The 15953-nt window shown below is 33.8% G+C and overlaps 1 protein-coding gene across 1 annotated transcript in view; it reads right to left on the bottom strand.

The window, feature by feature from the left end:
* The window catches only part of LOC114345470 (aryl hydrocarbon receptor nuclear translocator-like protein 1), a 602711-nt gene extending 587586 nt beyond the window's left edge, over nucleotides 1-15125 (bottom strand). Inside the window, exons 1-3 of the mRNA XM_050656946.1 lie at nucleotides 14798-15125; nucleotides 3641-3704; nucleotides 2434-2615 (exon numbers count right to left, since the gene is read on the bottom strand). Of these exons, the coding sequence (XP_050512903.1) occupies nucleotides 2434-2615; nucleotides 3641-3704; nucleotides 14798-15125 (574 nt within the window). The remainder of the gene's footprint in view (nucleotides 1-2433; nucleotides 2616-3640; nucleotides 3705-14797) is intronic.
* Between the last annotated feature and the right edge of the window lie 828 nt (nucleotides 15126-15953).

Raw genomic sequence — 15953 nt, 5'->3', positions numbered from 1 at the left:
TCCAGAAATTTGTCCGTTGAATGAGACAACCAGTTCAACTATAATTACACATTTAAAATCGATATTTGCTCGTCATGGAATACCAAAAATCTTTTACTCTGATGGTGGACCACAATATATAGCCAATTAATTTGTTAAATTTTGCCAAGAATGGAAATTTAAAAGCATAAAGTCAAGCCCAGAACATCATAGATTTAATGGTCTAAGTGAAAAAAGCATTAAGAAAATCTCATAAAGATGGTTAAGATACATATTTAACGTTGTTACAACTTAGAAATACACCAATTGATTCAAATTTACCATCACCATCTCAACTTTTGTATAAAATGGGCAAAGCTTTACCTTCGATCGCCGATAGTGAAACACCAAATTAAAGATGAAACTTTATTTTTCTAACTACACACTATACCCGGGAGGCCTTAAAATTCTACTGATTGGCAGAGCCTTACTGAGCGACTGGTTTGACGGTTAAACTGATAATCATGATGAGATTACATGTTGGCTGTATGAGGTGACTCGAATGAATGTATTAAAGCCACATCGTGACTCGTTGAATTGACTCGAAAGAATGATTCTAATGAATAATCTTTCTTGTGTTTTTATTTAGTGTACAACGTGTTTTTATTTAGTCAGCAAAATTAGTGTGCCCTAGTCAAAAATATTGTTTATGATTTGCAATAATTAAACTAAATTAGCAGATCACACCTGTAATTATACAATAACAAATTACGTTAATGTGATATACGGGGTGATATAACTATTGTTTAATATCGGATATAAATGATGAATATTTGAGATTAAACAATTTTTAATGTCACTTAGAACTCAAATTCCCACTGTAATGCTCCCTCAGTAATTTTCATAAAAGACAGAATATTCAAAAAGCTTATTATGATAGAGGTACAATTAATTTAAAACCGCTTAAAAATAATGAAAAAGTTTACATATGCTTAAGATAAAAACAAATTGAGAGAAGGTCTTATCACACATAAATTAAGAAATAAAACCTACTAGATTAAATTAAGAGATTCTGGGTCGGAAATTGTAAGAAATAACATACAGATCATGAATCTGAAACTGATGAGTCACAACATTTTGAAAGTGTCTCTGATAATCATTCTGATAATCACTCTTAAATAAACTTACCTCCACAAACCTTTTCAGGTCGAATTGTTAAAAAACCTGATAGATTAAGAAGTAATTTTATTATCAAATAAAGGGGGTAAAGGATGTATGAAACACTTGGGGAAATTTATGAATATTTATTTAAAGATTTGTTAAAGAAATTTATTTTTATTTTAGTCATTATAAAAAGAGGGGGATGTCATATATGTAAATAATATTCAGAACGCACTTAGGTTGGCAACATTGTAAGAGTGACGTAACAGGGACAGGTGCAAGGAAGAGGAAATGAAATAAAACCATTCTGAATCTATACACGATAGATACAAGTTGTTTCATTAAAACCTAACCTCCAGAGTTAACCTATAAACCCCACTCCACACAGATAACATACCTATTGAAATGATTTGTATCATAGATGGCATTGCAGTGGATACATCAAATTTGTCAACGAGTGTGGGATACAGATAAATGCCCTGAAGATGTGAAAAATCAGTAAGTATATATTCCCATACACAAAAAGGAGGAGAAAGATTTATGTACCAACTAGGTAGTAAGATACTTTTACACATAATTCTAAAGTGGATCAAGCCTTTTACTTCCTGAAATTGTAGAGGAAAAAGCAGATTTCCAGATCTCTGGACGTGGCTTTAGGAATCACAATTTAAACATACGATTCAGAGAATTCTGGATTCAAAGTCTTCGATCTAGTCAACACGAATGAAATGTGGCAGGTTTCGTCTGAAATGGGAGTCCCGCATCATCTGATACTGCTAATGAAAAATCTATAGAATAACAATTATGCCAGAGTGAGAGTAAATGGGGAAATAACTGAAAGTTTTAGAGTCACTAACAGCGTGAGATAAGGCTGCACACTCAGCCCAATTTTATTCACCATATACGGTGAGTGGACACTTTTTATAACAGCTTTTAAAGGCTAGAACGGTGGTGTCATTATCGGCGGGAAGAAGATTTACAAACAGTTACAAAACAAGGATCATATAAATCGACAGAGTCAACAACAATCAAAATCATCTAAGGATAATAAACAATATCGCCATTGTAGACAAAATTGTGTATCTGGGCTCTTTAATAACTAACGAGTAAACGGGGTTGTACTTAAGAAACCTAGCGCCGGTCAACTAATGAAAAATGACCTATAGCAAAATTAATAAACATTTAGAAAGATCCAGTAAGTAACTATCAACATCAAAATTTAACACCAAATAAAACAGACACTTTATAAAGGAAAATGAACTTTATTACTTTGTATTTGATAGAGAATAAAAATAAAAAATAAAAAATACGTACGTTGTTTGATCCTTAAATGTGTTGCAGTCAGTCGGAGGATGCTGGTTTTATCTAACCTTTTAGCACTTCTTGCTACCATGGGCACTAAAGAAGCTAACTCTCCGATATAAGAGTTCAGTCTGTCCCTCCTTTGTTTTTCTGCTTTATTCCGTTGTTCCCGGCTGTTGCTGAAATGAAAACATCTATTAGAATGGAATGTATACTCTATTTAAGTGTACACTCGGGATTTGTATCCCGAGTGACAATGTGACAGTTTTAATTTTCCGACCCGAAGGGGAAGTGAAATTATATCAAATTGTCACGAGGGCAATAATACAAATCGGTTATTTTTAAGAATTCGAGTGTAATTCGGTAAGATTATTTCATGAATAAAACTGTCTTTTTAAATCATTTTAACTAATATTTTATTGATATCTTCGCCTGAATATTTGGTAAACCTGCTTATGATGTCCTCTTTGGCAAGTTATAAAACATTCATTGTCATTATAATGTCATTGAATGTTTATTTTTGCGTAGCAACGAATGACATCTGGCAAGGGACGACAACGACTCTTGACCACGGGAAATCATCTGCAGTAATTACACGAGAGCTCTAAAATTATCCATTTGTAAAGTGACACTTTGACAGTTTTAATTTCACGACCCGAAGGTGAGTGAAATTATGTAAAAGTGTCACGAGGGCAAAACAATTCGGTAATTGTTAAGAGCTTAAGTGTAATTCGGTAAGATTATTTCATGAAGAAATCTGTCTTTTTAAATCATTTTAACTAATATTTTCAGTTGTTCGGTAGATTTCAAACCGTACGGTCGTATTTAAATTATCGGTGTTAATTAGTATTGATCATTTTTTCCTACTCGTTTTGTTGTTTTCCGATAAATAATCAATTTGGTGAATATTTATTGACTCGCTAAATATAGGTGTTTATTTATAAAGATTAATGCCCCTGAAGGGGGCAGTAAAAAGCCCCCTGATCCACCCCTTAAATAAAGATGAAAATCAGATTGGTAGATGGAAATCACAAATAATTTGGATAATATAACTTCACAAAAACAAGAGAACCAGAACCAGTACGTAAGTACACATTTAATGTCTAATTCTTTGGGAAAAAACGATAGTGTTTCTAATGTTAATGAGAAGGTAATTAGAGATGTTTATTTATATACAAATAAAGATACAGGCCCGTTTGATGTTTATGTAGAAAATTACTGGGAATCGTTTACTGGTAAATCGAATGCACTGAGAGTTGGCGATATTATTATTTCTGCATTTCCTGAATTGGATTCAAAAATTACACATATTGACTCTATAGGACGCAATAGAATTATAATTAAAATAACAGATTATAAAAATGCTAATTATTTAATAAATCAAAAAAATATTACAGTGTTTGTCAAAAATAATTTAGAATTATATATTGCTAAGTTCATTTTGTTTAGACAGGGGGTAATCAAGGATATTAAGATAGAGTTTTCTGAAGAATATATTAAATCAAAAAGTTAAAAAGTTAAAAAATCTTAAAGAGGACACAGAAGACATAAGAAAACAACAAAAAGAACAAGATAAGAAAATGAAGGAGATTTCCGAGGAACTAAAAGAACTGAAAAAAGAACATATTGAAAATAAAAACGAAATATCAGCAATGAAGAATAATAATGAAAAAATGTTACAAGAAATTAATAATTTGCAGAAAGAAATAATGAGTTGCAACGAGAGAATTCAATACCTTGAAAGCGACAAAAGAAGGAAAAATATAGTTATACAAGGCATCCCGATAACTACAAATAATCCAAGGATATTAACAGAATCAGTAAAAAAAATTTTATCGACAAGGAAATGGGTATAGAAGTAAAAATAAATGAAGCAAGGAAATTGGGAGATAAAATATACTTAGTCGAACTGGATAGCAAATACGAAAAGATGAAAATAATGAAAAACATACATAAACTCAAGGAACTGCCGAATTGCATATAAATAAATGATGATCTAACAAAACTTGAAAGAGAAATACAATCCAAAATTAGAGCAACTGCTAAAGAAGAGAAGATCAAAGGGAAAATTGCAAAGGTGGGATATCAAAAGTTAATTTTGGATAATGAAGTATGGAAATGGAACAGAGAAAGAGAAAAGCTGGAAAAAGTTAATTATAACCGCTCAAAAAACTAATAAGGAATAACGGACAGAACTATACTATAAAGACGACACGGCAAAGAAAAAGGAGACAAGAGGGAAAAGACGAAACAAAAAAGAAGACAATAAAATCAAATGAAGTAATACGAATGGCGACATGGAATATAAGAGGAAGTCACAAAGAAGGAAAATTAAAACAAATGGTACTTAAACTTAAAAGATATAGTTTTCAGATCGTCGCATTACAAGAAACAAAGCAATTAGGGCAATACAGTCAGGAAATAGAAGATTACTTATTCTTTAATAGTGGAGGGCAAAATAGAATGCTAGGTACAGGCTTTTTAATACATAAAAACTTTAGGGCATCAATTGTCGAATTCAGAGCAATATCCGATAGACTTAGTGTTCTTAGAGTAAAGGGAAAATTCCAAAAAAATTCATTTGTAAATATTCATGCACCTTCGGAAGAAAAAGAAATAGAAGTAAAGGAAGAGTTTTATAACCTACTGGACCAAGTATATGAAAGCATCCCCAAATATGATCTCAAAATAGTTCTTGGACATACCAATGCCAAAATAGGTAGAGAGGACATATTTATGCCTACTATAAGAGAATACAGCTTGCATCCAACAACGAATCAAAATTGACACATGCTCATCGACTTTGCAAGGGAAAAAAACCTTTTAATAAAAAGTACCTACTTCCAGAGAAAGAAGATACACAAGGGCACTTGGAGATCACCGGACGGTCAAACGGTAAATCAAATAGACCATGTTTTAATAGAGAAGGATGTAGAAAAAAGCATAATGCATATACGTTCATATAGAGGGCTAGATATAGATTCAGACCACTTTTTAGTGGGAATAAAAATGAAACAAATATAAACCTATAAATACAAACAGAAACAGAGAAAAACGTATGATGAATAAGCTAGTCACAAACAAGAAGAAAAAAAGGTATACCAGTCGACACTTAACAAGAAACTGGAACTTTTTATAAAAAATGACAATGTAGAACAAACATGGGACTTAATTAAAAATACTTTAAAAGCCGTAGCAGATGATACTAACAAGCCAATCAAGAAACAACAAAAGGCGATGAATGCAAACTAGAAATAGAGAAACGGAACAAGCTACGATTAGAAAGTCTAAGACTGAAATCAAAAACAGCGGAAACACTTTACATAGACCAAAGAAGAAAAACCAGCGCAATTTTACGAAATAAAAAGAGAAAATTTTATGAAGATAAGTTGAAAGACATTGAAGAGAACTACAAAAATAATCTTATTAGAAATTTATATCAAGGCATTAAAAATCAAAAAAGAGAATATAAACCACAGCCCATTTATTACAAAGATAAAGAAGGAAAAATGATATTTGATGACCAAGAAATATTAAAACGATCGAAACAATATTTTGATGAATTGTTAAATGGGGAGTACACAAATAATCACAATGAAGAAGACACAGATGATGGAAATGAAGAACACATAAATCACGATAATGAAGGATACACAGACGAAATAATGAATATGCACAGAGACAGTACGGAAGATCTAGCTCCATCACAAATGAAGTTCGAAATTATTATTAAGAATCTAAAAAACTATAAATGTCCTGGAAGTGATTCTATAACAGCGGAAATGTTAAAATATGGAGGAGCGCAGCTGACAGACAAAATACACAAATTACTAAAAAACATATGGGAAAAGGAAGAACTACCAATGGAGTGGAAGCAAGCAGTGATATGTCCTCTTTATAAAAAGGGGGACAAAGCAGAATGTCAAAATTATAGGGGTGTGGCACTATTAAATGTAATATATAAGATATTAGCAGTCCACATCAAAAACAATTTAGCAAGAAGTCTTAACAATAGCATAGGTGAATACCAGTGTGGCTTTAGAAAAGGGAGAAGTACTATAGACAACATATTTACTTTAAGAGAAATACAAGCTGAGAGCTATGAATATAATAAACTAACAATGGCACTCTTCATAGATTTTAAGCAAGCTTTTGATAGAATAAAAAGAAAAGAAATATATAAAGCGTTAAAAAATCTAGAAGTTTCACCAAAAATAATAAGAATGATAAAGCAGAAGCAGCACTTACGAAAGCAGAAAATAGAGTAAAAGTAAATAACAAACTAACAGAAAATTTTGAAGTGAAAGAAGGAGTACGACAGGGGGATCCGTTGTCATCACTGCTATTTAATGTAGTATTGGAAATGATAATAAAAGAGGCTAATATTAACAGATCAGGACACATATATCATAAAAAACACCAATGTTTGGCATTCGCGGATGATGTAGTGATTCTATCCAGAAGCAAGGAACAATTAAAAGAGGTAGTAGAACGACTAGAAAGGGCAGCTCGAGAAAAAGGACTTTATATAAATGAAACAAAAACTAAGTACATGGAATGGACAGACAAAAAATTTGAACAAGGGCAATATTTAATGATAACAACGAATGAAGGAAAAATGTATAAATTTGAAAAGGTAGAGAGATTTGAATATTTAGGGACCTTATTTTCTAGTAGACCTTATTTAGGGACTTATCTAGTAGATACCTTATCTAGTAGACTTATTTAGTAGACCAAATATCCGGGAAGAAATACACAAAAGACTAATGTCAGGGAATCGTTGCATGTATGCACTCAATAGAATACTCAGAAGCAAAAATATATCCAAAACAGCTAAATTAAGAACGTATAAAACTGTGATACGACCAATAGTATGCCTCAGAAACCTGGACTATGACAAAAACCGAGCAATCAATGTTACAAGTATGGGAAAGAAAAAATACTTAGAAGGATATTTGGGGGGAAAATAATCAACAATCAGTGGACACGAAGAACAAACAAGGAGTTAGAAGAATTGTATAAGGAGCCTAATATAATTGCAGTTGTAAGATCACAAAGACTTAGATGGTTAGGACATGTCCAAAGAATGGCCCAAGTTAGAATGCCTAAAATCATGTTAAGCGCTACAATAGGTGGTAAAAAGAGAAAAGGAAGACCTAGGACCAGATGGAGCCATGAAGTTAATGATGACCTGAGGTATCTCAATGCAACCAATTGGAAAGAAAAAGCGAAGAACAAGCAAGAATGGAGGAAGATTGTAAACCAAGCCATGAGCCTGCTTGGCTCGAAGTGCTAATGTATATATATATATATATATATATATATATATATATATATATTCATTATATACATTATATATATATATATATATATATATATATATATATATATATATATATATACATTACATCTTGAGCCGGGACATTTGCTAGTCAGCTTCGATGTAGTCTCACTTTTCACGAATGTTCCTATAGATGAATCACTGGACATCATAAGCAAAAAGTATCCAATATCACCGGATACACTAAACCTAACCAAACACTGTTTAAATAACACTTATTTCATCTATAAGGAATAAAGATATAAACAAGTTGAGGGAGCACCGATGGGTTCTCCACTGTCACCAGTAATAGCGAACTTGTTTATGGAGGAAATAGAACAGCGGGCAATAGAAACAGCTGAATACAAACCCAAACTGTGGCTTAGATACGTGGATGACACTTTTATCATCTGGACCCACGGAGAAGAAAAACTAAAGGCTTTTTTAGAACACATCAACAATATCCACCATAAAATTCAGTTTACCATGGAACTGGAAGAAAACGATCAAATTCCATTCTTAGATGTGTTAATAATAAAGAAACAAGACGGACACATAGGCCATACAGTGTATCGGAAACCGACACATACCGATAGATATCTAAATGCTGCTTCACACCACCATCCTGCACAATTGCATTCAGTCATCAAAACCTTGATTACAAGATCCGAAAGACTGACAGACCAAGAACATCAAAATGAAGAAATGCATAACGTGAAAACAGCGTTAAGAAAAAACGGCTTCTCAACATACAACATCGAAAAAGCTCAAAATGCTCGAAGAAGAGATAAGGACCCTACAGAAGACAATAAACCGATCGGCAAAACCATTCTGCCATATGTGAAGGGTACGATAGAGAAAATAGGGAGAGTGCTGAGAAAACACAACATAGAAACGATATTTAATACGGACAGAAAGATCTCAACTATTTTACCAACACTGTAATGAGGTTAAATAGACCCCACTTTAATGAAATTGTTCCAATCTCAGATTCTATAGGTGCTGGTTCGCTGAGAAAAGTAATTAGCTGATACCACTAAAAATACCAGCGAGACTGCTTCTTAAAGTGATAAATTTAGAGAAATGAATTTGACGAGACAAGAATTTAACACATTTATTCTAAATTAAACAATTAATATTAAAGTAAAGTGAAAAATATATACATATATAACTAATTCTCCCTCTATATAAAAAAGATGAAGAAGAAGAAGATATATACGTAAATAAAATAATGTGTACCTAAATATAAATAATTATGAACAGTAAAAAACGGTGATACATATATATTAAAAACTAAAACTAATGAAAATGAACGAATGAAAGAAAACTACGATATTGTTTCTTAAATGGTTCCGCGCACGAAAATAGTCCGTTAGGCCTTTATTTTATGAGCTCATAAATATGTCCTTACCTCACCAGCTGGATATCTCTTGCCTCTGCCTCGATATGCAGCAATCTTTCACTCCAATTTTACGAGGAACCAAGTTGACTAAAATTTTAACGTCGTTTTTCGTAGTGATACTTAACGAGAGAGAGAATATTTGAGTCTTCTGATATATGTATCCACTATCACTATATTATACGAGGAGTGAGACACATACTTGTCTCTTCTGGGGCTACTGTTCTAATTTTTTCTTCAACGAGATAATTTTTTACCTTCTTTTACGGGAGATATATTTCTGTTCTATTATTGTCACTTTGACGTTACCAGAGATGGGAGATGCCGCATATGAACGATAACATAAATAAGGAACGTACTTCTTTGAATTTTATGAATATTTTGTGAGAGTTTCGAACATATTGGCCGGCTTTGACAAGGCGATGTCTTGTCAAAATGTCTAAATAAATTAATAAACTAAAAAAAAAAAAATCTCGAAGGACCATATTCCAGATGGATCAGAATGTAACCGTAAACTAAATCTTATACTACTGTGTAACAATGCTAAAAACTAAAATTGAATCATAATACCTCTACTACAAATATGACTGGACTATCATGTCCTGGGCTATGACATTCCAACTTCCATGAGTTTGGAATCATCAATCGGGAGAAGTGAAACACGTGTAATGGGCCTAACATACTCCCCGGATGAAGTTTTAACTTTAATAGATCGGACTAATCCATCCTTACCGGGATATGTCTCAATCCCACGTCCAAGTGGCCAACAAAGGGGAGGCGAATCGTCGTCGCGTAAAATAACTAGATCATTATTCTGTATATTTTTAACAGGTTTACACCATTTAGGTCGATGTTGCAGTTGATGAAGATATTCTAACTTCCACCTTTTCCAAAAGAGTTGTCGAGCTTGACAAATTTTCTGATATATATCCAATCTATTCGAATTATGTTGCGAGAGATCTCTTTCCGGATGAGCAGTTAAAGCAGTTCCGATAAGAAAATGCCCAGGGGTAAGGCAGCCATAATCATTTGGGTCGTCAGAAAGTGGGGAGAGAGGACGCGAATTTAAAATTCCTTCTATTTGGGTCACGATTGTAGAGAAAACTTCATACGTAACTGTGAGATTTTTCATTATTCGGTATAAATGCCGTTTCGTGCTTTTTACGGCGGCTTCTTGAAGACCTGCCCAATGTGGTGCCTTAGGTACTATAAATTTAAATTCTATTCTATTTGTTGCACAGAAATCCAAGATGTAATTAGAGTTTGCATTATTTGCAAAAAAGTGGTGCAATTCAACGAATCTGTTACTTGCACCAGAAAAATTTGTACCATTATCACTCCATATAAGGGCAGGATTGCCCCTACGTGCTATAAACCTTTTCAATGCCATTAGATAGGCATCGGTTGACAAGCTGGTAACAACCTCGAGATGTGTAGCCTTTGTCACCATACAAACAAATACGGCGATATAGCACTTTTCAGTAGCGGCCTTTCGTAACTTAGAGGTTTTTAGCAAAAAGTAACCGGCATAGTCGACACTAACTTTAGAAAATGGTCTACAAATTTGAACTCGGTCCTTGTGCATATCGGCCATCATTTGAGTAGCAAATTTTGCTCGAAATCTATGACAAAGGATACATCGGTGAATAACTTTTTTGACCTTATTTAAACCGTTTATTACCCAAAACCGTTGCCGAATATTAGCTAGAGTAGCTTGAACTCCAGCGTGTCCGAGTGATATATGCACAGACTTTATTAAAAGCGAGACTGTGTGGTCGTCCTTTGGCAACAAAACTTGATGTTTATGGTTAAAGGACAGCTCAGACGAGCTTAACCGACCACCTACCAATATAAGTCCACGTGAATTATCGATGAAGGGAGATAGAGACCAAATACGTGATGAGCTTCTTGTGCGATTGTCTAAAAGAACCTTGTATTCAGCTTTGAAATATTTTCTTTGGAGACTTTTAACGATAAAATTTTCTGCATTTAGTCGTTCATCCGCGGTTACTTCCTTGCCTGACTGCAAGCTACTATTACTTCCCTTGAAACGCGCATTATGAACGAACCGAAATACATAGCTAACGGCCTTAACTAGTCTTTCATATTCAGAAAATCGCGAGAAAAACTCAACCCAGTCTAACACATCGTCTATTGCGACGTGATGTGAACGAGAATGTTCCGTTTTTTCTTCCGGTAACGAGTCTAGTAAGATTAATTTTAAATTTGAGTAGTCAATAATCCTTTCTTGTAAGAAAGAAGGACCATAAAACCACAGAGAATTATTTGACAGTTCCTGAGGAAAGGAACCTCGAGAATTTATATCCGCGGGATTGCATGAGCCTGGTACATGATGAAAATGTACCTCTGGAGTTAATTCCTTAATTAATGCTACCCTATTCGCAACATACTGTTTCCATTTAGACGAATCACTGGCTAACCAACTTAATACTATCATGCTGTCTGAATATATGTGATATGAGCTAAAGGATAAGTCGTTCTCAAAAATCTGTTTTAGAGTTGCAAATAACCTAGCAGCTAACACTAGTCCTGCTAATTCCAATCGAGGAATTGTAATTTTCTTTAAAGGAGCTACCCGAGATTTTGCTGCGACCAAACTTGACGAGACTGATCCATCTAGATAAAGGGATCTTATATAAGCACATGTACTATAAGCATCCTTGCTGGCGTCTGAGAAAATATGAAGCTCCTGTTCTCGTATTAACTGTTCATGAAAATACCATCTCGGAATTCTACACATATTCAATGATTCAAAGCCATTGACCAACCTTAACCACTCCTTAATGATGGAATCGTCCGTAATGACGTCATCCCATCCAATTTTCAGTTTCCACAATTTTTGCATTAACAGCTTTCCCTTTAAAACGAATGGGTTAATTATGCCTATTGGATCAAAACACTGACTTACTATTGACAATATGCGACGTTTAGTAAGCTTACCTTCAACTAGAAGACGAGGACTAGAAAAATAAATACTATCTTCTTGCGGATTCCAATGCAGTCCTAACACTTTACTATTTTGAGATTCGTTAGTGTGAATTTCTACATTATCGCGAGCTACCAGATTGTTAGACATAAAGAACTCTGATGAATTTGAGTTAAACTTATGAAGAGAAAAACAAGCTGCATTCAGAACAGTAGACAATTGTTCATACAACACTTGCATGCCATTTAAAGTTTGGGTACCGGCTAAAATATCGTCTATGTATGTCTGATTTAGAATCGCATTGGTAGCAAAGGGCATTTCATGGGCATTGTCCGCTATATCTTTTAAAACTCTTTGACTAATGTATGAACTGCATTTTAACCCATATAACAACCTTTTATACTCAATTATCTGCAATGGGTCCGAGGTATCATTGCGCCATATTATGTGCAATAATGCGTGTTGTGTGGGATCAATGGCAATGTTCATATACATGTTACTTAAATCGGCAGTAAGAACGTACTTAAACATCCTGAAGCGACATATAATTGAAAACAATGACGGCTGCAAATTGTCACCATTTAACATTACTTCATTTAAAGCAATGCCGTTAGAAGTAGGACAAGAACCATCGTAAACCACACGAATACCTATACTACCGTCCGGTTTCCGTTTCGAAACATTAAAATGAGGAATGGAGTGTTGATATTTACCTACCACGGGATGAGGATCTTTGACTCTCTGTGAAATTCCTACCTTCAAATGATCATTTATAATAGAATGGTATTGAGCAAATACTTCGGGATTAGCAATCAGCCTTTTTTCAACATTTAAAAACCTTTTCTGCGCAATCCTATAAGAGTCACCTAGTTTAGACGTCGCATTTTGAGAACTAAAGGGTATAGAGATTTGATACCTGCCATCCGGCAATATCTTGGTTGTTTCTTTAAATATACGCTCAGCCATTTCAGCTTCAGATCCGGGTGTATGGATTATCGGTATCTCTTCAGCCTTCCAAAATCTTTCCACGAGAGTGTCAAGGCTTTCATCATTTCCCTCTGACACTAGCAACGATATATTTCGGTCCTGTTCTTCACAAGATGCATAACTCACTAGACCCAAATTTCGAGGATTAGTAGAATCCTTGTGGCGATGATATTTTCTATCAACAGAACCACCAACAATCCAACCGAACAAGGTATTTTGAAGAGTCGGGAGTCCTTTACCTAGGTGAAATATGCCATCCGAAAAAAGTTTATAACAGAAATCTGCGCCGAGGAGAATAGAAATTTCTGACCTAACGTGAAACTCATCATCAGCTAATCTATAGTCGAGAGGAATATTGAGCTTGGATATATCAATCTCTACTTGAGGTAACTCACAAGTGATATTTTCTAATACTGCACAATTAATATTTAAACTATTCTTTGTATTACTTGAATAAACTACGAGATCAACCATTTCTGTTGATTTAACTACCCGAGACCCTACTCCTAGAACACTAGTTGTGTTTGAGTACGTTTGAAAACCTAGTCTTTCCACTAAGCTACTCTTTATCAAGGATAGCTGACTAGCCGTATCGATCAGCATTTTACACGAGATATAATTGCCAAATGCATCTGCTATTTTTACTTTACATGTGGCCAATAGAATAGAGCCCTTTTGTACTAGAGGTCTGCTAACAGCTAGCGCTGCTCGAGAAATATCATTTTCTCTATTGTCATTTAAAATAGGAGCACTCCGTTGTACCTGACTGTCGGCTGAAACTGTAGGAGATTGTCCTCTGGATGCATCAGCGAAGCCTCTTCTACTTCCCATATTCCTGCTGCCTTCACTGTTGGACGAATGGTGCAGGGACGAGTGGTGTTTTTTATGACATAAAGCACATAACTGAGACGAAGTACAATTAGCAATTAGATGAGAATGTCCTAGACAATTTATACAAAGCTTCGATCGTTTCACAAAAGACAGCCTATCTTGAATTGAGAGTGCTTGATATGCGTGACAAGCGTAAATTTTGTGACCCGTGATATTGCAAAATGAGCATTTATTGACATATCCCGAAAATGGACTAGCTTTACGATTTACCACCGTTGTATGAAATGAGGCGTGTGTTTCCTCCTTTCTATAATGAGATTTATTCCTTTCTTTAACGTTTAGATTCTCTAGGTGAGAACATCTTTCATCTATAAAGTTAAGGTATTCATCAAGAGAGTCTATTTTTTCGCCTTTTCTTTCAAATTCTATAAACCTACGGGTACCAAAGTCTAAATGTCTATCAATAAAATTAATCAAAATCAATTGAATAATTCAGAGTCAGAGAGAGTTAAATTATTTATAGCTTGCAACGTATTTTTTATCTGAATATAAAATTCGCGTACTTGAATATGGCTTGCATTACTATTAAGAGACTTAATATCGAGTAATTCGTTTAATAATGCTTTTATAATATTATATTTATTTGAATATCTATCTTTCAAAGTTTTTAAAGCTATATGAAAGTTATCATTCGAAACTGTTATATTATTAATCATTTTGAGAGCTTCACCTTTAAGATATGACTTTAAATAAATAAAACGTTGTACATCGGTAATTTCATTATTATTTATAATAAGGGCAGAAAATAAATCGAAAAAATTTGACCATTGACTAGGGTCACCAGAGAAATATTGAATAGAAATATTGGGTAACTTTACACTAGGTGCCGTACTTGTCTTATTATTGACTAATACTTGAGTTGAATCTATTACGACTCTGTGCTTCTGAGGATTCATGTTCTCAGCTAGACGAGCTGATAACTCAGAAAACAAATCCTCCTGAAGGGACCTGTCCACAGGTTCTTGTGTGTCAGGTGTAGCTAAATCTATTATATCTTGATATGCCGAAAATTTATCAAAGGCATCTTTTAACAGTGACATTTTATTTTCTACAATGAATAAATTAGTTTCCGAGTTTAATTTACTATTAACCCATTTCTGAATTCTGGTCATAGACGCTTTCGCGGATTTGCAATTTTCCTTGGCCGTTTTAATATCCATTCTTAAAGTTCAGAGAAGTACCTGGTTTAGAATAAATGTGTTAATTTATATTAAGAGAAACAAAAAAGAAACTTAATAAAATGGAAGAGAAAAATTAATATGATCTTCAATGAGTTAAATTAAGAGCAAAATAAGCAATTACCAAAATATATTCAGATCCGGCTCGAAGGACCATGAAATGAGGTTAGTAAATCGACCCCACTTAAATGAAATTATTCCAATCTCAGATTCTACAGGTGCTGGTTCGCTGAGAAAGGTAATTAGCTGATACCACTAAAAGTACCAGCGAGACTGCTTCTTAAAGTGATAAATTTAGAGAAATGAATTTGACGAGACGAGAATTTAACACATTTATTCTAAATTAAACAATTAATATTAAAGTAAAGTGAAAAATATATACATATATAACTAATTCTCCCTCTATATAAAAAAGATGAAGAAGAAGAAGAAGATATATACGTAAATAAAATAATGTGTACCTAAATATAAATAATTATGAACAGTAAAAAACGGTGATACATATATATTAAAAACTAAAACTAATGAAAATGAACGAATGAAAGAAAACTACGATATTGTTTCTTAAATGGTTCCGCGCACGAAAATAGTCCGTTAGGCCTTTATTTTATGAGCTCATAAATATGTCCTTACCTCACCAGCTGGATATCTCTTGCCTCTGCCTCGATATGCAGCAATCTTTCACTCCAATTTTACGAGGAACCAAGTTGACTAAAATTTTAACGTCGTTTTTCGTAGTGATACTTAACGAGAGAGAGAATATTTGAGTCTTCTGATATATGTATCCACTATCACTATATTATACGAGGA

Source organism: Diabrotica virgifera, chromosome 7 (assembly GCF_917563875.1).
Source record: "Diabrotica virgifera virgifera chromosome 7, PGI_DIABVI_V3a".
NCBI classification, from domain to species: domain Eukaryota; kingdom Metazoa; phylum Arthropoda; class Insecta; order Coleoptera; family Chrysomelidae; genus Diabrotica; species Diabrotica virgifera.
Note: the sequence above shows the minus strand (reverse complement) of the source record. Positions and strands in the feature narration are given on the sequence as shown.